Source organism: Magnolia sinica, chromosome 1, assembly GCF_029962835.1.
Source record: "Magnolia sinica isolate HGM2019 chromosome 1, MsV1, whole genome shotgun sequence".
Taxonomy (NCBI): domain Eukaryota; kingdom Viridiplantae; phylum Streptophyta; class Magnoliopsida; order Magnoliales; family Magnoliaceae; genus Magnolia; species Magnolia sinica.
In genome coordinates, this window is record NC_080573.1 from 124,142,026 (window position 1) to 124,164,392 (window position 22,367).

At 39.3% G+C, this 22,367-nt stretch overlaps 1 protein-coding gene across 1 annotated transcript in view; it reads left to right on the forward strand.

Moving 5' to 3' along the window:
- The first annotated feature begins 4,099 nt into the window (after positions 1–4,099).
- The window catches only part of LOC131249035 (proline-rich receptor-like protein kinase PERK1), a 39,300-nt gene continuing 21,032 nt past the window's right edge, over positions 4,100–22,367 (forward strand). Inside the window, exons 1-2 of the mRNA XM_058249600.1 lie at positions 4,100–4,185; positions 4,691–4,735. Of these exons, the coding sequence (XP_058105583.1) occupies positions 4,125–4,185; positions 4,691–4,735 (106 nt within the window). The 5' untranslated portion in view covers positions 4,100–4,124. The remainder of the gene's footprint in view (positions 4,186–4,690; positions 4,736–22,367) is intronic.

The following is a 22,367-nucleotide window of genomic DNA, read 5'->3' on the forward strand; positions in this document are numbered from 1 at the left end:
GCCTTTGAGCACATGGACTACATGTACTCAAGGATGTTGTAGGCAATTTAGGTTCATTTTATAGAGTCATCATAGTGGGTTTGTTAAAGTTTAAGAGTGTGCATCTCTCTCTTAAATATTTTCTCTGGTGTGGCCCGGATGAATCACGAGCCAGCCTGATTTTTTTGAATTCGAACCTGAAATAGGATTACCCATCTAACGGTAAGAGTGAATTTTTCATACACATTACAATGACCCAACCAAAAGTAAAGCCCATGATGCCCTCTCAAACCATACAGAGAGTTCATCTGAAAAATAAAAATAAAAAAATGGATCCTTAAGGGGTGCAACTCATGATTTTAATGGCGCCCACTCTGATTTTTATATAAGATCCACCCCAACCGCTGGGCGTGTCACCTCATTGTAGGCCATGACCCTAAAAATCACCCCTTCCGTCATTTAGGTGAACCACGTGATTAAAAAGAAAGTACAAGGCTACCATCCCCCTTGAAATTTTTTTTCTTGGTATGGCCTACCTTAATTAGGGATCTATGGGCCTAATTTTTAGGCCATAGCCTAAATTTTAGTGTGATGGTTGGAGTTAGGGGTGTACACAAACTGAGTTGGCTCGGTTAGCTCGCTCGACTCAACTTGAAAAAACTCAATTCAACTTGGTTCGAAACTAAGTTCGAACCGAGTCGAATTGATTTTTTGAGCTCAAAAAATTTTCAAACTGAGTTTGAGCTTGCCTGAGCTCGACTCGATTCGGCTCAAACCCAACTTGAATCGAACTCGGATCAAACCACTTTGGTGACTCGCTTACTTTGATATTGATGTTGCTTACCAAGTGTTTGACAAAATGACTCAACGAAGTGTAGCTGGTGGCAAGAAAGGTATGTATATGAAACAAATACTCTTTTGTTTTTCTTGATTTTTATATTGCTTACAAGGTGTTTGATGAAATAAATACATGTAAAACCACTGCTGTTGTTTTACATATAGTAGGATTTTGAAGGTGCAATTCATATGTTTGTAAAAATGTTGCATAGGTGAACTTGACTCAATCTTGGCTCGAAGTCAATCCGAACTGGCTCGATTTGATAACCGAACCGAGCCAAGCTGGCTAGTCAAACTCAAGAACTGTGCTGAGCTGAGTTCGAGTTGGGGTCAACGAGTGGCCAAGCCGAGTTCGGTTCAACGCCTGTACACTTCTAGTTAGAGTGGATTTCATATAATCATTACAGCCAGTCCTGTAAAAATTAAGGCTGGCCAACCTTTCTTACCGTGGCTGACTTTAAAAACAAGTCCGCCTAAATTTCTAGGTACGCTCCTTAACTTGGGTTTAGAGTAGATTTTATATATGCATCAGGTGAGTCTAGCCAAAAATCTGGGTGTCCTTCTGAGATTAACGGGAATGCATGGGACGCAGCCGTTGACTTTGATAAGGCTCACCCTAATGTTTAGGGAGGATCCAATCCAACCATTAGATATTTAATCTCATATTAGGGTGAGAAGAAGAAAAAATTTAAAAAATTTAAAAAAAGTATAAAACAGAAACAAAAGAAGACTAACTAGTGATTTTGGACTTTGTCATAACATGGGATGATGCGCCCGTCATCGACGTGATTTTTACGTAAGAATATAGATCCTCTGCTTGCGTCAAGTAGGGAAATCATGGTTGTTGTAATCTAATTGGACCTCAATACACACCGTCATTGCTGACTGGCATGTACCAATGACGATACAGGAGACCAGAAAAGTCAGGCTTTTCGCAAACGGAGGATCCGGACTCTTTAAGTAAACATTACAGCGGTAGGGCCCACCTGAGCCACGGACCTATCTGCCCATTGACGGAATAGTGGAATGATAGTTTTTTTTTTTTTTTTTAAAGAATTTCCTTCTGAAGTTTGCACACGTGTGACCCACCGTGGATAGTACCCATGTACCTAAAAGGTCACGGATTGCGTACGGGGTAACAGAGTAAGCTGTACCGTACTGAGTAAACTCGGTGGCCTCCACCGCAATGAATGTGTCTTATCCTAACCATCCATCCGTTTTTTCATCTAATTCAGGGGATGAGATGAACACTGAAGCATATCTAAAGCTCAAGTGGACCAAACCACCGGTGAGAATTTAGGGCCATAGAGGTTTTGGATTAAGCTTATATTTGTATCTTACCTTCATAAATGTTGCAAATACGTTATCCATGTCTGTGTGACATTGTGAACAGGTTTCATGACAATTAATAAACATCACTGCAGGCCCTAGGAACGTTTCAACGGTGGACACCATTATCTCCACTCTTTTCTGTTATGTGTTCCATTTTAGCTTTGGATCTGCTTCAATTTTAGCCTCATGACCTAACACGAGCTCGTAAAATGGATGGACAGTGTGGATAAGACACATACATAACCGTTGGGCCCCACAGAGCCCACTCATCACGCATTCGGCGTCTTACCTTAAATATCAACTATTGGAGAAACCGATATTTAGCAACAGGCGACGTTCAATGCCTGTAGAATCATTCAGTGTCGGAAACGCGTTTAATTCGCGTAATTTCCGGTGCAAGTGTATAGGGGCGTCTTTGACGGAAGCAAACGGATTGCGTACTGCCGCCAGCTGTATGGGCCTATCGTGATGTATGGGTTGTATCCATGCCTATCGTGTCATGATTTGCGACTGTTTCTATTCTTAAATTGTATTTCCATGATAATACTAACAGTGATTTTTTGGGGCATGGGCTATCTTTGAGTGAGTAAATGATCAATGGTTAGGATCCCTCAACCATGCACCCCAATTATAGCTTGGTTGGGTCACGTCCCATGTGAGATTATCCTTGTGAAAGCATCAAATGTGCAATAAATCACCTAATACGCAAATCAAGCTTATCCACACAATTTGTGGTTGGGCCACACCCGCACACCGAATCGTCCCACCAGCTGTTCATAGATAATGATGTTATGGCCACGCACGCAGTAAATCAACGGGCACGGATTAGTTATCCACACTGTCCATCCATTTTCTCATATCATTTTAGATTAATAAACCAAAAATAAAGTAGATCCAAGACTCAAGTGGACCACACTACAGGAAGAAGTTGTTCTAAGGATGTCCACCATTGAAACCTCCTTAGGGCTCACCGTGTTGTTTATTTACCAATCCAACCTGTTGATATGATCATGTAGACCTGACTGAAGTGAAACAACAAATATCATCTTGATCCAAAACTTCTTTGGTACCCAATAATTTTTTGACGATAAAAATTTAATCCCCACACTGTGTGGTCCACTTGAGCCTTGAATCATCCTTATTTTTTGTCTTATAATCTAAAATGATATGAAAAAATGAATGGACTGTGTGGATGAAATCTATACATCACGTCAGTCCCTCTAAACCCTGCCTGTCCCGAGCTCGGAACACGCGGGTCGAACCTAATCCAATCCGCCGCCTAATCAACTTGATTTTTGTCCTTGCGGGAAAGAAAAAAGGCTGTCATCTCTCTCCGGACAAAAACCTGATTGTCGTCGAAAAGTCTTTTAGTCGAACCGGTCTTTTGAGCGGATCATACGGCTCCGATCCCACCCATCACAGTGCGGCCCTTACCGTAGACTCACCTTGATTTATTTATTTTATATCCAAGCCGTCCATCCGTTTTTCCAGATCATTTTTGGTCTGAAACAAAAGAATAATTACATCCAAATATCTTATGGATCACACCATAGGAAAAGGTGATGTTGAACGTCTACCATTAAAAACTTCATTGGGCCCACGTTAATATTCACAGTAATGTTTATTTTCCATCCATCCTGTTGATAATGTCACAGAGACCTGGATGAAGGCAAAAATAAAATATCAGCATGATCCAAAGCTTTTGCGGCCTACAAGAAGATTTTAACGGTCAATCATCACTGTTTCCCGTTCTTTTGTCCATCTGAGAATTTTATCTACTTTATTTTTCGTTTAATTCCCTAAACTTATCTTTTCAAAAGGATGGACGGTGTGGATATAAAATACATATAAAAAGGTAGGCCCCACAGTCAGGACCGTACTGTGTAGGAGGAGTCAATGGACGCACCTAATTCGCTCCCCTCTTCTCGAGTATTTTTATAGTCCCATCTTCTTCTTTCGGATGACACGCTCTCTCAATGGGAAACTGCTTCTGCTTAAAAGCTCGTACACCAGAAGATAGAAGTCGGATTTCCAACGGTAAGCTTTTTGAATCTGTCCTTCTCTACTCACTTTTTAATAGAATTTTGTGATTTTTATTTTTCTTCATTTGATCAAATCTGGCTGTTATGAAATGGGATTTCCTTTTCCCTCCATCCCAATTCAAGATCGCTAGCATGTGTAACCCCATTGCAGACACGAGCTGAGAACGGAAATCATCTACAACACCTCTATAGGGCCCATCATGTTGTATGTGCAAAATCTATTACGTTCATCAGCTGAGAAGCATTACGTTCTCCGTGCAAACAAGAGATCAGATCCGATAAGAGGACCAGAATCGTCGGTAACACCTGTTTTACCCAGAGCATAACATATCCAAGCTCTATGGGAGCCATCATTTTGTATATGTAAAATCTACTCCGTCCATTAGCTGAGAAGCATTATCTTCATTGTACTTGCAAACATCAGACCGATAGAAAATTCAAGTGGACCTCATCAATTAGATTAATGTAAAATTACTTCTAAAACGTTTAAGTTCATGTAGTGTGGCGAGATGGAGTTTTGGATCCGAAGTCTTCTCTTCATCACGGTGAGTTACACCTTATTCACTCTGGTTTGATATTGAAAGATACAGACGTTATTAGCCCTACATATAAAGCAATGGTTTTAATCTCATCTCCATATATCATACCTGATGTGTGGCCCATCTGAGCAGTGGATATGTACGATTTTGGCCCCAACGATGGGAGTTGATGGACGGAGGGATTTTATATATACAAGATGGTGGCCCCGAGAGTTGTGTTGGAAGCGGTGATGGATTTGTGCAAATCCAAAACCGTATGAGCATCGTCTGAGCTAGCTTTGCTAGCTGTGAGATTGGATTTCCTTTCTAAAATTAGATTCCTAGCTGTGTGATCTTTCTAGCTGTTGAGATTTTTTCTAAGTTTACTCTGCTAGCTAAGAGAAGATATACAGTAGATTTTTTCTAGATTTTTTTCTTTCTCTAGCTGCCCCTGGGATGTATCTGGACAGGGATAGATTAGTCTTTTCACGTAACAAGAAAAGCCTATAACAGCACCGTGTATTCATCTCCGTTTGAATACGATTCTAACACAGCAGCATATCACTGTTTCTTTTTAAAAGTTTATTTTCTGTTTTGAGGTGGCTGCAGCCACTCGTCAGCAAAGGATTGGGTTTACAACCCAACAAAGTGGTATCAGAGCCGACGATCCTTGGGCCTCATCAGCAAGAGGCAGATCCTGCACTCCCGGTTTTCAAAAAAAATCAGCTTTTTTCAAAAGAAATCAGATTCCAGCCGCAGGTCTTCAAAAAAAACTGTTTTGAAAAAAAATCAGATTGCAGCCGCAGTTTTTTCAGAAAAAAATCTGTTTTTAAAAAAAATCAGATTGTAGCGGCAGTTTTTTTTTCAAAAAAAATCAGATTGCTGTTTTTTTTTCAAAACAATCAGATAGCAAAAGGCCAAGGATTTGTCCACAACTCGACTGTTTCAGCAAAGATGGCAAGCACCATCCAGCCGCAGGTTCCTAAGTTGTCAAAGGACAACTATGAAAAATGGTGCATCCAAATGAAGGCGTTGTTCGGGTCGCAAGAACTATGGGAGATCGTCACCGATGGGTATGAAGAACCCACTATGGAAGAAGAAGCTGCCTTCACCAACGAAGAAAAGACTGCTCTCAAAAATCAAAGGAAGAGAGACAATAAGGCTTTGTTTCTCCTCTATCAAGGCTTGGATGAATCCACCTTCGAAAAGATTGCCGAAGCAACATCAAGCAAGCAAGCATGGGATACCCTTGGCACCATCTTCAAGGGTGTAGATCGAGTGAAGCGGGTTCGCCTTCAAACATTGAGAGCCGAGTTCGAAGCAACTCACATGAAGGAAGGTGAGAATGTTACTGATTATTTTTCGCGTTTGCTTGTAACTGTCAATAATTTGAAAAGAAATGGTGAAAAGATTGAAGATGTTCGAGTTATTGAAAAGATACTTCGATCCCTCACAACCAAGTTTGAGCATGTGGTTGTGGCGATCGAAGAATCAAAAGATATTGAGAAACTCTCCATTGAGGAGTTGATGGGATCGTTGCAAGTTCATGAGCAACGAATGCAGAAGAATGCCAGTTCCATGCCGATGGAACAAGCTTTGGAGTCAAGATTGACTCTTAATGATAGAAATGGTGGACGTGGAAGTTCACAACGTGGTGGACGGTTTGCTAACAATCGCGCAAGAGGCAGAGGGCGCGGATACCAACAAAGTCATGCCCAAAACCAACAGAAAAATACCAATTTCCATGGAAGAGGAAATGGTAGAGGTAGATCTATGCGTGGACGGGGAAGTACAAAGAACATCCAATGCTATAATTGCAACAAGCTTGGCCACTATACATCTGATTGTTGGAGCAAGCCGATGAATCAAGACGAGCGATCCAACTATGCCGAAGCATCAGGACATGAATAAGAAAGCTCCACACTTCTCCTTGCACAAGAGAAAGGTAGTGATCAGCAGGACGTATGGTATCTCGATACGGGTGCAAGTAATCACATGTGCGGCGACAAGAAACTCTTTGTGGAACTCACAGAAGGAGTTCATGGCGATGTAACGTTTGGAGACTCATCAAAAACACCTGTGAAAGGTAAAGGTAAAATCCAAATCTTTCAGAAGAATGGTGTTCCAAACTATATCTCCAATGTGTACTATGTGCCTAACATGAAGAGTAACATACTGAGTCTCGGACAACTCCTCGAAAAAGGGTATGTCATACACATGGAGAACTCTTCTCTTTCCATTAGAGATTTGCATGGACGTTTGATTGTAAAAGTCCAGATGGCAAAGAACCGTATGTTTCCTCTCCATATAAACACAATGCTTGAGAAGTGTTTTTATGGAAAAGCAAAGAATGATTCCTGGATGTGGCATCTTCGCTTTGGCCATCTAAATTTCAGTGGCCTAAAACTGTCCTCATCAAGCATGGTGCATGGTTTGCCTACTATTAAAGCTTCAGAACATGTGTGTGAGGCGTGCACACTTGGGAAACAACAAAGAAACTCCTTTCCGAGTGGAGTATCCCGAAGAGCAAGAGAACCGTTGCAGTTGGTTCACACTGACATCTGTGGACCATTAGAGCCAATCTCTCTTGGAGGTAATAAATACTTTATTACCTTCATTGACGATTTCAGTAGAAAATTACGAGTGCATGTAATCAAAGAGAAGTCGGCTACTTTTACTATTTTTAAAAATTTTAAGGCCCTTGTTGAAAAAGAAAGTGGTCTTAAAATCAAAACCCTTATATCTGACAGAGGTGAAGAGTACATCTGGAATGTTTTTCGAAAATATTGCAGGGAACATGGCATTAAGTAACAACACACTGCAGCGTACACGCCACAATAAAATGGAATTGCAGAACGGAAGAACCGCACCATACTTGACATGACGATGACCATGCTGAAGGAGAAAAGTCTACTAAAGAATTTCTGGGCAGAGGCAGTTGCATGTACTGCCTATCTGCTCAATAGGTGTCCAACCAAGAGTGTCAGATTCCAGACACCGCAAGAAGCATGGAGTGGATACAAGCCGAGCGTGGCGCACCTTAAGATCTTTGGGTGTGTCGCCTACGCTCAAGTTCCAGAAGCGAGAAGAAAAAAGCTTGATGATCGTGGCGAGAAGTGCATCTTCATCGGCTACAGTGAAGAGTCAAAGGCATACAAGCTCTACAACCCACTAACCAATAAGCTGGTGGTAAGTAGAGATGTAGTATTCTGCGAGGAAGAATCTTGGAAGTGGAACCAGGAAGATTCGGCCAAAGAAAGTCAGGTTGAGGCAGAAGTATATGAAGAAGAGAGGCATATGAATCAGGAGCAGACACCCACATCAACCCCTTCGGATCTCAGAAGTCCAGGAGTACGCTCCATATCTCCTGAAAGTACTTCATCAAATCAGAATTCATCCAGCACATCTTCATCTGATTCTCCTTCATCCTTGGCTCCTATTAAAATGAGAAGCCTCAACGACATCTATGCAGAAACTGAGGAAGTAAATTTACTCTGCCTGTATGCGGACCATGAGCCTCTCACATTTGAGGAGGCTGTGAATGAAGAATGTTGGAGAAAGGCTATGGAAGAAGAGATTCATGCCATCAAGAAGAATCGAACATGGGAGTTGACCTCACTTCCCAAAAGTCAGAAGACCATTAGTCTCAAATGGTGTACAAAATCAAGCGGAATGCCGATGGTAAGATCGAACGATATAAAGCAAGGCTCGTAGCTAAAGGTTATAAACAGAAATATGAGGTAGACTATGAAGAAGTTTTCACCCCAATTGCTCGCCTTGATACTGTAAGAATGATTATCTCCCTTGCAGCTTATCACAGTTGGATGATTTACCAACTGGATATAAAATCTGCATTCCTAAATGGGGTATTCGAAGAAAAAGTATACGTTGACCAGCTTGAAGGCTTTGTCATGCAAGGGGAGGAACACAAGGTGTATCAGCTGAAGAAAGCCCTGTATGGGTTGAAGCAAGCTCCCCGTGCTTGGAATGCACGGATCGACGGTTATCTTCAAGAGAATGGTTTCGTCAAATGTCCATATGAGCATGCCGTCTACACAAAGAAGAATGCCCATGGTGATATGCTTATCGCTTGTTTATATGTTGATGATCTGTTGTTCACTGGGAACAGTCAGGCGATGTTTGAAGAATTCAAGCTGGCTATGTTCAAAGAGTTCGAAATGACTGATGGTGGATTGATGTCTTTCTTCTTGGGCATTGAGGTGAAGCAACAAGTCGGCGGCATTCACATATCCCAGAAGAAGTACACAAAGGAACTCCTTGAGAGGTTTCAGATGGTCGATTGTAAAGCGGTAAATACACCTATTACAACAGGCCTGAAGCTCACGAAAGATGGAGAAGGAAAAAACGTCGACTCAACCCTATTCAAGAGCCTAATCGGAAGTTTAAGGTACCTCACAATCACTAGGCCAGATATAGTCTACAGTGTTGGGCTTCTAAACCCGTATATGGAAGCCCCAAAAGAATCACACTGGCTAGCTGCAAAACGAGTACTGAGGTATATCAAAGGGACTATTGAGTTTGGTCTTTTTTATCCGTACAATGATGATGCGATGTTGTATGGATACTCTGATAGTGATTGGGGTGGTGATCAAGATGAAAGAAAAAGCACCACAGGCTATGTTTTCTATCTTGGGTCGACAGCATTCACATGGAATTCGAAGAAGCAGAGTGTGGTCGCCCTGTCCACATGTGAAGCAGAGTACATGGCAGCATCGTCCACCGTCTGTGAAGGAATTTGGTTGAGAAACCTGCTAAAGGAGCTGAAGCATCCGCAGGAAGAATCCACAGTCATATATGTGGATAACAAGTCGGCAATCGAGCTAGCTAAAAATCCGGTGCAGCATGGAAGAAGCAAACACATTGATACCCGGTACCATTTTCTGAGAGATCATGTGAAGCAAAAAACGATGAAATTAGAGTATTGTCATACTACGGAACAGGTGGCGGATATTTTCACAAAGGCATTGCCGACAGATGCATTCAAACGACTAAGAACGATGCTCGGAATGAAGCCGGTTTTGGTTTGAAGGGGAGTGTTGGAAGCGGTGATGGATTTGTGCAAATCCAAAACCGTATGAGCATCGTCTGAGCTAGCTTTGCTAGCTGTGAGATTGGATTTCCTTTCTAAAATTAGATTCCTAGCTGTGTGATCTTTCTAGCTGTTGAGATTTTTTTCTAAGTTTACTCTGCTAGCTAAGAGAAGATATACAGTAGATTTTTTCTAGATTTTTTTTCTTTCTCTAGCTGCCCCTGGGATGTATCTGGACAGGGACAGATTAGTCTTTTCACGTAACAAGAAAAGCCTATAACAGCACCGTGTATTCATCTCCGTTTGAATACGATTCTAACACAGCAGCATATCACTGTTTCTTTTTAAAAGTTTATTTTCTGTTTTGAGGTGGCTGCAGCCACTCGTCAGCAAAGGATTGGGTTTACAACCCAACAAGTTGGGTGTTCTAACCCGCGCTGTGTGTAGAACAGGTGTTGTAGGCTGTTTTGGTCCACAAGCTGAGGTGTTCCGATGATTGGAACTGTATATCTTCTCGTACCACGCTGTTGTGGCACGTGCAACTCACGTAGAGTGAAGAGAGAAAGGGCGAGAGAGAGAGAGAGAGAGAGAGAGAGAGAGAGAGAGAGAGGAAGAGTGGGGCCTACAAGGAGACAGAGGGTGTGGTGGGTGTGGACGTGAACCTGGTGATTGGATGTCCCTCAGGATTCTTAATGTCTCGTGACTTGATTGGGCCAATCTTATCTTCAAAAGCAGCACCTCATCCAATCAAATCCCTTCCTATTCCCAATCCTGGCCTGTTTGGTACAGTTGATTAAATGGCATGGAATTGCTTTAAATGGAATTAACATCATAATTATTATACAATAATTACATGTATGGAAATACAAATATACCATGGTATTTTGATAGTCACATCCCACATTTGGGAACATATTCTTTCTCCAATTAAAAAAACATCATATTAAGTGAAGCTTGTGTTCCGTTTGGTCGACTATAGAATTATAATCAACAAACTAGATTTTACCGTTGGTATTGGCAACCTATACACATATATGACTCAAATGTGACTCAAATGTGACTCAAACACATACATCAATGTGAGGCCTACAAATATAATGGATTTCAAAATCGATCAGAAATTCTATAAAATCTTATTATTATATGATACTTGGATGGATCCAATTCTTCTCATTATTTCCAAATGTTAAATGAAATTTACATTGGATTGAATGTAATTGCATACCTAATACCATGCACTAAACAGACCAAGTGTGGGCACGAGTGCATGAGGGCTGCAGGTAGTGAGGAGAGAGGAATAGTTGTGAAGGCTACTCGTGTAAAAATATAAAATTGGTGAAAAAGGCTCAAGGATTGTTCTTGAAGAGCAGAAAAAATTGAAGCCATAGTTTTTTCTTATTTTTTAAATCTCTTCCATGTCCTTTTAAAACTAATTATATTACCTCACTAAGCACGCGGTATATATTAAAGATAAGCCATCATCTAATGATATCACTTCAGTAATGATTCTGAGATTACAGTTGTGTGCTATTTAAAATCCTCTTTTCTAAATTCATCCAGATATATATGGTTAGAATCATCCATTTAGCGTATGTTTCTCTCAGTGGCCCTCATCGAATGAAATAGGAAACATGGACAGTTATAATTATAGGACTGTCTCAATAGCAGCTGGCACCCTAAGTTGCCAAGAGGTAAAATTAATTTTTTTATTATTAGACTTTGTAGAGAGGCCGGTTCCTATGCAATGTTTGTAGAATAAGCTTTATTCTACAGCACTTTATGATGTCTTCATGAAAGCCAATCTACCCATCATGTCGCCCCTCGCATTTTCTCCGTCAACACCAAAAATAAGGGTGATTCAAAACTTAGGCAAGCCACACTATGTAAAATTATGCCTGAAACCACTAAAATGATCCCATGATGTAACCAACCTAAGTCTTGGAATGGCTGGAATTTTTTACGTGTCTATTTACCCTAGTAGGAGCATATTATGAATGCATTGGATAGCATATAAGAAGATGGTGAGCCACACACACAATCTGAAAGGTTTTGGTGGTGGCTGCCACCATCCCAACTGTTTCCATGTGGTGACCCACCTATGTTTGGGATTTGTCTGATTATATGGATACAAGGTGAACTTGAAGGGTGTTGCCTCATGGATAGAGTGGATGTGGGCCATACATCACAGTGGGCCTTACACAGTTGTAGAATTAACTCATTCTACAGTAGTTTCTGAGTGCCAACGTAAAACATGTGTGTTATTCCATTGAGAATGAATGGGTACAGATATAAAAGACATTGAATGTAAGCTTTTGAAATAGAGGCAAATAGGAGAAGAGCTCAAGCAATTCATAGGATGTAGTAACTTTTGTGCTCTACTGCACCATTTTACTTTAGGGTACACGGTCAAAACTTTTGATGCTGCAGAATGTTTCTGTCAGATTTTATTATTTTTTTTAAAAAAAAATTCACTAATATATTTACTTCCAAAGTTATAGTGTAAAGCTTTAATTTTAATAGAAATTTAAATTTCCTCGTAAACAAATACTTTAAAAAGTTCAGCGTGAGTACATATGTATGAAAAACACTCAAGTATATATATCTTGTATATTTCTGATCATCAATAAAGGGAACATAATAATGAGATCTTCCTTTTGAAGCAATAGAAGCAAATTCCCAATCACCAATCTGAACGATATCAAATATAGAAGAAGAAATAGATTCCTTGTAGCCAAAAGGTAAAACTTAGATATGAAAAGTTTGAATATTCGCATTCTTTGACATTTTTGATATTTTCTAAGAAAAAGTAAGAAGAGAACCGCTAGAAAACAAAAATTAGTCTTAGTAGGAGAAACATGACCCCACGACAACAATTCCATAAAGATAAGAGGATTAAAAGTAGTTGCGGTACGTACAGATGTACAAATTGAAGCACGATAAAAAGTAAATTCATGATTTCACGATAAAAAGTAAATTCGCGGTAACAGAGGGAATACAATAAACATTAGAAATATTTAATTTTTTTAGTAGTAATAGAGCCAACTTGGGATAATACCGTAACAGCTCCATCGACCGTAGGATTAGGTCAGAAAAAGGTCAACAATTATTTAAAAAAGATTCATTAGTCGTCATACAACGTGAATGCAACGAACCATATCATTTAGAGATCCAACTGTTTAGATCTACATTAGATTATAGTGGGTCTGAGTGTGAAGGACAACTCGGATTTGTGCAATGGAGGTGTTGGGTCCCAAGCATACAAATGCCTACGGTACAAGTTGATTATGTGACCCATCCCAAGAATTCATGTTTGCAATGACATCATTTTTTTTTAAAGAATATAACAGTATATATAAACAGTGAAAATCATACTTGTATGTAATGTGCACGATAGAGATGTTTGTCATGCCAATCTGTGGATGTCGATCTTCTAAACCAAATACTCATCTCTTCATGATCTATTCAAGTATTAAAGAAAAAAAGATATCCCATGTCTAATCCTTTAGACCACACATGTATATCATCTACAAAAGTAGACCACACATGTGAGGATGATAAAAGAGGGCGAAGTAGATCTCTTCTATTTTTCTTAAACTCTCTCTTTTCCCTCACACTCACACATCCCATGGGGTGGGGATGTCAAGGGTTAGTTACAAATTTCCTTTGGGATAAGATCATATAAATAATGAGTGGTTAGGACTTCAGGAATACATCTAGTATGATACCCTGCCATCCCATGAACTTCGATATAACCTATTGTGAATGAGGTCCGTCAATCCACCTACTTATGGTCCAATCCCTCCACCATCCACTAGTGATCATATCCCATATCAATCAAAAGCAGACACTCAGATCTGATTCATTAAGTTATCATCAAGTGTAATAAAATAAATTTTAATGATTAAAACAAAACTTTAATGGCAGAAAACCCTTGAGAGCCTGTTGAAAACATTTTAAGTGTCAAGCCCAATGAAAAAATCAATTGATGAATCCTTAATCTATCCAGATCAAAGCCATAAATATGTTCCTATGCAAACCAGTAGATCCATTGTTGGCTTGTACAAAAATCAATGACCTTTGATGGAAGTACCTGGTTATGTCTACTTTATTCGTATCTACATAGACCTCGTAGGAAGAGCCAAAGCTAATTAGTTAAGATCGTGACCCTTACACATCTTCAGGTCTAAGGATCGAATATCTTTTATGCATCATTAAGTCCTAATCTCATGATCAGTTCAAGCTAATGGGGTCAAGCCCTCAGACTGTTGACTTGACCTTGATCCACTAATGTGGGTGACCGAGGTCTTAACCTCGATCATTTATTCATAACACTCACTTTTATGCAGGGTAGAGGCAAGGCATAAACCAATTACACCAAGTCAGCTTCTGATTGTGGAGACCGTTCATCTTCACCCAAGTCACTCCCCTTACATAAGATTATCGTCCATCTTATGAACTGATGGCCATGGGTATATCTCATGCACCTGTGATGATCATGGTCTAACATGGTATTGAGATATATGGACCACGACTCTTCCAAGTTAATAACCATTATATCCAATCTTAAGTTCTTAGGGACTACCAGAGGAATCACTCCTCAACAAACCCAATCAACATAAGATGAGAGTAACACTAAATTTTTCTATAACATATATATCGCATGTCCAATCTAGGACCCGTGGTCACCATGATCAACTCCTGAGATTTCCCCAATCATATCAAAATGGCTAGTGGATTAAGGCATCGATGGTTTTCCAAGGCATTGACTCCAATGGAGGTGAGTCGAGGTAGTAGCTTAGGTGTAATAAAAGTCAAGGCAGTGGCTCACGACAACAATAGTAGCAGGTCAGGGTAGCATCATCAATGATGAGTGGTGAAAATGAGGTAGGGGTTGTGGGTCACGGATTGAATGGAGGACTCAGAGTAGGGTTTGTGTTATGAATTTACGTTTGGATACATCGAAAATACAAAAATAAATAGAAATAAAATATTTCACTAGGCTGAATCACGTATAAAATACATTATCCTTAAAGCGTGATTCGCCCCCTTATCAACTGTCGATGGGTTACAGGCGAATTGCTTCCAGGATAAGACAAGTCTTATCTAAATTCAGCATGCAGCAATCACGATAGGTCCAATGTAGAACAATTTTAACGTAGCAGATTTCTTTTGACAGACTCAAACGGTGGAGATGTTCTAAGTATTTTAGAATGGAGCTATGGATCGTATCTGATTTGATGGTAGAGATGGTGTGTTGAGATGATGAAATCAGACTGGAATGGTCCAGTTTATATACACATCAAGTATAGTACCGTTGCTGTGTGGTATTCAATGGTCCAGAACATTTGAAAAATGTTTCTGGCCGTTGTCCATTAATCCCACACGTTTCTGGTCATCAGATCAGAAGATCTGACCGTTGGATCATCCTGGCCCGTCCATTTTTGGACCGTTGTGGCTTTTAAGGTGGCTATCTGTTTTTAGAAACAGCTGGACGTTTCGGATTTAAGATCCAACCATTCTCAGTCACATATAAAACTCAGGCTTATTTCGGATTTTCATATCCACACCGCCCTAAGGCTCTTACCAGACCCATCGCACCGAGGTCGCACCGTCTCGCGCCGGTTCGCGTAAATTCACGACGTGTGAAGTATAAACTGCGGCACTACAGCCTCTACAGCCACACTGCCCACACCCTCGCCCGTGCCCGAGCACAAGCGCGCTTGCGTGTGTGTGTTCGAGGGCTACGCACTGGAACATGCAACCCGTGTTTCATCTCCTCCAAAAACTCCAAGTAAGAATACTCTTCACAAGTCCATATATAAACCACAAAAGTTTTCTTCACATTTCCGATGTGGGACAAAGCACACACACCGCACCTTTTAATTCAAAAAATTCAAAAAGCGTTTTGGCAGGAAAATCCCAAAATTTTGAAAAACCCGAATTTTCATTTTTATTATTTTAAAAACCACTTATTTTCAACAGTTTGTTGGGGGGTTGCATCAATAACAGTCGATCATGGTAAGGCTTCAATGATGGTAAGGCTTCAATGATGGTAACGGTGTAGATGGGGATTATAGCAAATGATAGTGATGGTGCCGATGACAAGTCACAGAAGGGCTTCAATGGCGATGATAGGAAGAGATGGGTACAATATGGGTAGAGGTGGGTTTCAGAGCAACAATGATACAATGGCAGGTGCAACTGTAATGGCAGATTGAGTATATGGGTTATGACAAATCTGTAGTTACAAGGGTGCAGGTGGGTAGCAATGTCGGAGAAGAAGGGGATGGTAAGGATGGCAGGGCTTTAGGTTTCAACATAAGGTTTCGAGGTTGGGATCCAGTGTTGAGATTCGATGATAGGTGGGGCATCAATGATTCGTGGGAATTGATGTAAGCAACAATAATACCTATGGTGGTGGTGGATGGAGGCTACAACAAATGACAGTCTTGAAAGATTTTTAGCGGACAATGAATTTGACAACTATGGGCAGCGACAACAATGGCGGGCAAATGAACCGGAGAGATTAGGATGCGATAAAAATTGTGAAAATCAAATGCCCAAATCAAGCTCTAATACCATTAATTTAAGGAAAAACTTGCATGTTATTCCATTAAAATTAATATGTATAAAATATAAAAGATATCGCATATAAAACTTATCTAACAAAATAGGATAGCATGAAAACAAATACATGCTCAGTATATATGCACGCACAATATAAACGCACACTGGGAGCCTCCTTTTTAAAAAACTATTAAGTGTCAATGGTGCTGTCAACTAGTAGGTTCATGTCAGGCTTCATGTTGCGAAGCCCATCCTAAAATTTTTTATCCCAACCAACCTTGCCTATACCAAAAAATTTCTAAGCATTGCATGTGCCCAACCTAAATGCAAATGACAATTTATATGCTCATGACTGGCTTAACCTAAGCCATGCTCACTTGCGTAGTCGGCACAAATGTGTATGATCGAAAACAACCATGCACGATGGAGGCCACTTAATACTATGATTTTTGCTCATGATATGGTGATCTAGCTAGATCTAACAAAATCAACTATTGAAATAATATATTATCCATATTGAACATAATGAAAGGTTAGATTGTGGCTTTTCAATATGGGTCGATTTAATCAATCCTATTATCCAACCTCATATGTGGTGGGTCCCATTAGATAAATCACATGAATCAATTGTTTCCTTATGCAAATAATTGTTTCCTCAAAGTCTGGACAAAAATAGACCCAAAGAAAGAAAAAACTTATTTCTTCTTCTTCTTCCATCTAAGGTTTTACGATGGGTTTAAGGGGCTCGTCATGAGAGGCTAGAGAGGAGATATTGATAAATAATGAGTGGAGTGGTGAAAAACACCAATTTAGCCATCCTCGGTGGTGGCTTTGAGAGAGGGAATAATTAGTCGTCAAAGGTCATGTGGACTTCTCTTTTACTAATTAGATTCTCATTTATGTGATCATGAGTTTCTTCTAAATTCCTAATGCATATATAATTTGTTATATTTGTTACTATTCAATGCAAATATGGGGCCATACGTGTTACGAATGGCCCGAATTCGGTCAAACATATGCGATTAGATTAGTGTCTGATGTGCTAGAGTCGTACTCTACTTGAATCAATTGAATGATTGTGACCCGAGGCACCAAACTAGCTAGATTAGGGCCAGACTTGTGAATTTGTTGGTCGACTGTTCAGCTACCAATTATTACAATGATCGGGCAATTTTAGAAGGAGAGGGCTAGTCATTTTGAATGGAATCTTTGTGAGTTGGAACTAAGAATTTTTCTTTCAATAGTGATAACATATCAAGTTTCTCAGTAAAGTAATACGGATTGCACATAATTAAAAATAAGGCTGGATCATCGATTTTTGGAATGTAATAGTACAATCAACGATAGGAAAATAAATGAAATAAAGAAATAATAAATACTTATGGCAGCCTGTGCTAGAAAAATAGCCGTGGAAACTACCAGACGGTCATAGTGTCAAGTCAATAGGATGTGATTATCATTGTATCAAGTAAGAACTCCATAATCAGGGGATTTGATGACAATGGTTATAGATATTTAACCTACTCCTAATGAGTATTACAATGATACCTTGGATAGTAGCAAGACATCTAAAATAATCTAATGGATCTGGACTTGCCGCAACATAACTAGACAAAAGTGAAGTGATTAAGCTAAGAAGCTAAAGTAAAGGATAAACAGTATTATAGCTATAGAAAGATTGATTGTTTGTGGCGATGGCTTGGAGCTATTCTTCAAATGCTGCTTTTATAAGTTTCTAAGATGTAGTGGTTGCATCGTGGTTTCTACATGAACTTTCAATTACATAGTGGTCATATCCAAATAGGATTTGGCCTTCTTATTGTATAATACCATCAGGTATTATCTACTTCTAATTTTGTATGACTTTCTGTTATTTGCTCCTAATTCCTTAATGCCTTTGAGGAAATATCGATCATCCTTAAGAAAATTTATCTTTTCGATTTGATTCGGGGTGGCCATGTTATGTGTAGGCTGGATTGCAAAGAATCCAATATAGGCAGGTCTTTGAAAGCTTCCTTAGCACAATGGCAGTCACACATGTCTCTCGTGAATCGGTCACATGCCTTGTGAATAATGTCCGCCTTTTCTGGTGTAAACGTGCATATGCATCTGGGCGGGTCTCCTTTTGGTAGGCAATGTGTCCCTGGGAGATAAGCACTAGTAATCCATCTTGACGTGAGTACATTTTTGTTCCGTCATTGGTACAAGTGTGCTGATACGTGGAGGATCTTTATTGGGCAATGTGGACAGCACAGGTGTAAACAATATCCAATAGACACAATTATGAGTTTTTTTTTTTTAATTCTCTATGAGTCTTTTTAACTCCTTCCTCTTAGTTACAGTAAAAACACGCGTGTTGGATAAAAATCAATAATTGCTGGATTTAGGTGGACTTGGGCCCTTTATATGCTTGGGCTCTAATCGGTCCTGGCTGGGCTGGGCCAAGGGTAGCCCTAAGCTTGGCCCAAAATTAAATGGGTTTAAAAACGTCAGCCAAGTCCATACCATATATATGTCCTGAAGTATGGTGCTAAAATCCCACAGACATAGGTACCTTTTTTTTTCTTCAGCTGAAAAAAGATAACTTTGCCCGCATGCATGTACAAGGTTGCCCACTATATGCCACAAATACTACATTGTCGGTTCTCTGGCACATGAATCAGGCAGTTTTACTTCTCAAATGTGTAAAAATCTATGAACCTAACGGGGGGCCATGATTATCGGCCCACCTAAGTGTCTAAATTGATCTGTCACACTCTACCTAGAGTATATTAAGGGGATCATTTGGTTGATGGTAAACGATTGTAATCGATGTTTAATTGATGCACATGGGTAAAACTGATCGTTTTGGTTTATGGTACGTAGTGGTTATTGGAATCAACATGAAATAGAATGCAACAAAATCATGTGAATTGGAATCCTCAAAAAAGATTGAGAATCCGATGTAAATGCCAAAAACCATATGATTTTTAAAAGTGGGTCATTTTTATGGCCCACCTGACGCTAAAAATTTCCTTATATTTGGCCAAAGTATATATTTCAATGGGCTTATTACAATTATTATATCAAATGCCAAATATACTAATTTGAAGTACTAAAATTGTATCCAAACACAGTTTTTGGATTCCAATGTATTCTAATTACAGGTATCCAAATACAATGAAGGATTCTAGTTCACATCGATTTCATTGAATTCTAATTACAAGCATCAAAATGATCCTTTAGGGGTCGTTTGGATGCCCGTAAAGTTTTAAGTTGTAAACACATTAAATCCGAAAAGAGTTTTAGGTGTAAAGAATTTATATGCTATTCCGTTTGTCTTTTAAGTGGCAATTTGTTTTCAAGTTAACAGATTGTGTATTTGGCTAGCCTATAAAGCGTTTACAATGTATAAAATGGGTATTCATGCCATAGAGCTTAGACAGTAAACCTTCCAAAATCCACAAATCAAAAAAGGATTTGATTTATTTATTTATTTATATTTTTTTGGGTTCTAAGAGAACATTAAAACATACACACACCAGACAGATCAGCTGTCCTCCACCCATCATCATGAGCCCCAAATGCAATGTGCAAGATTTTAATGGTGGATGTCCCATCCTTCCCTCATGTGGTCCATTTGATAATCAACAAGCTATTTTTTAGAGCCATAAGAAAGCATTAAGGAAAGCACATGATGGATAGATTAGATGTACCATACACAGTACAGTGGGCCCCACGTATCATGAGTGTATATCAATAATTGTGTTCCATTATATATAATACATTTTTAGTTGTAAAGACTTTACCTATAATATGAAACATAGCTTTTCGCAGGTTTTATTTTACAGGTAAAAGCTATAAATTTGTTTACTTTACTGCATGTACAGCCTTTATAGGAAAATACATACATCCAAACAGTCCTTATAATTAGAATACCTGTAATCTCTTTACAACTTAAAAGACTTTACAGGCATCCAAACAACCCCTTATTCTTTTGTATTGATAAAACGAAAAGAGCTGGCATTATAGTCAAGGGCTACGACATAGTTGAGCTATTTGTAAGCTCAGAGTGATGTTTGTGTGGAATCCAAACGATGCATCGGGTGAGCCCTACCATAGAAATGAGACGTCCAAAAAATCAGGTTGATCCAAGACTCGGTCGGTTTGTACCACTAAAAACAATGTACAAGTGATCCTAACCCTCCAAATTCAAGTAGTATGGCCCACCTGTGTTTTTGATCTGATTGATTTTTGGGGAGTTCGTTAACCCCAGTTGGCCGCACCTTAATTATGAGCGACATTATGGTGGACTCCACACAATCCAATTTTTCTATGCTGGGGTCCTTCCCCCTTCCCTTGTTGTTTTGTTGGGTTGTGGCCCACCCAAGTTCAGGATTTGCCTTCTTTTTTTTTTCTCCATCTCTCTCTTTAAATTGTATTAAGGGCCAAATATGGAGGGTCGCACCTTGTGGACAGGATAGACTTGAGACCCAGGTCGCATTGGTCTTCATATTCAAACTAGAAGAGTCACACGAGGTGAACTTCTTGGTCCAAATCAGGGCAATCTACTTTAAAGGTGGAGCTGACCTTATCGTTGAGTACTAACATCTCCGTACATCTCAAGCCACACATACTGGATTCGGATGCCCTTCTCTCAAGTTGCTTGTCTTACACCATTGATTTGGTTACTTTTGATTGGGCATGTACAATATTATATATGTTCATGAACTATTTCAATGCACCGATCATATGTCAATCCACTCAACCTGGCACCTTAGATGACTCTTTTGTGCAGGTACATGATCTAACAACTGTTAGGGGGTGCTCGGCGCATGGTATCAGATTGGATTAGGTGGGATGAAATTGCATTTGGTCCCATACAAATTCCATCCTGCATTTTAGGAGGATGATAAGGGTTGGGATTAGGTGGGATGAAATTGTATTTGGTCCCATATAGGATTTCTATGGATTTTGAAATCCACTGCACATGTGGGCCCCACATTGATACATGTGTTTTATCCATGTCGTCCATCCATATACATCCTTTACATGTGACATTATGGTTATATACATAACCATCATCTATTATGAATTTAGCTCGTTGTTTACAATTTCAAGTCCACCAAACAAGATTTTGCTTAATCCAATATATTTTCCCATAGCAAGAATTTTGTCCCAAACATGAGAATTATATTTCCGGACATATAATCATTGTATAATAATGGTTTTAATCACATCTAATACGCCATAGTGTACACACACAAGTTTTTATTGACTATCATAAAATTTATATTATATTTGCTTGTACACCCCCTATTTTTGTATATTTTTGTCTTTTACAAATTAATTAGAAAGGGTAAGAAAAGAACCACCCCAAAATTTATGAATTTACCCCACCTTCCTTCATGTGTAACTCAAGATGGATTTGAATATTATCCACATTACTTTAAGAACGTAAGCCAAAGTAATGTTACGTCCTTTAAAATTATAAAAAATAAAAATAAAAAATAAAAATAAAAATAAAAAGGAGAAGAAGAAAACAGAAAGACTTTAATTTCTATATATAACAACCAAATTTACATTTCAGGCTATCCAAGGAGAAAAATAACCTAGGGAAAGCCTATCAATGGAGGAAAACAAAAGTAAAGACGACGGAATAAAATCAAGAACCATAAACCATTCAGGGAGCAGGATTAGATGGGCAGGGCCCAGGATGCACACCGAAAACCTGGCCTTCCTAGAGCTTCGTGATGGACCACAACCCAACCTTGTGGAGGAAGTAATGTTACCTCCTTGATAGTACGAAGGACACGGTATTAATCACCCACAAGACTATCAAACTCACACATTTACAGGAATGGAATAAATGCGTGGGTTTGCAGGTCAAAAATCTGACGGTACACATGACTCGAGTCGAGGTTGATCTAATAGCTGTTGGATGTGTGACCATCAGTACTCGGGATCCCGTTATCCTACGATCATCTACCTATTATTAACTGCAAGCAGATTTATTTTTATTTTTATTTTTATTTATTTTAATTATTTTGAAGTAAGTTGGGG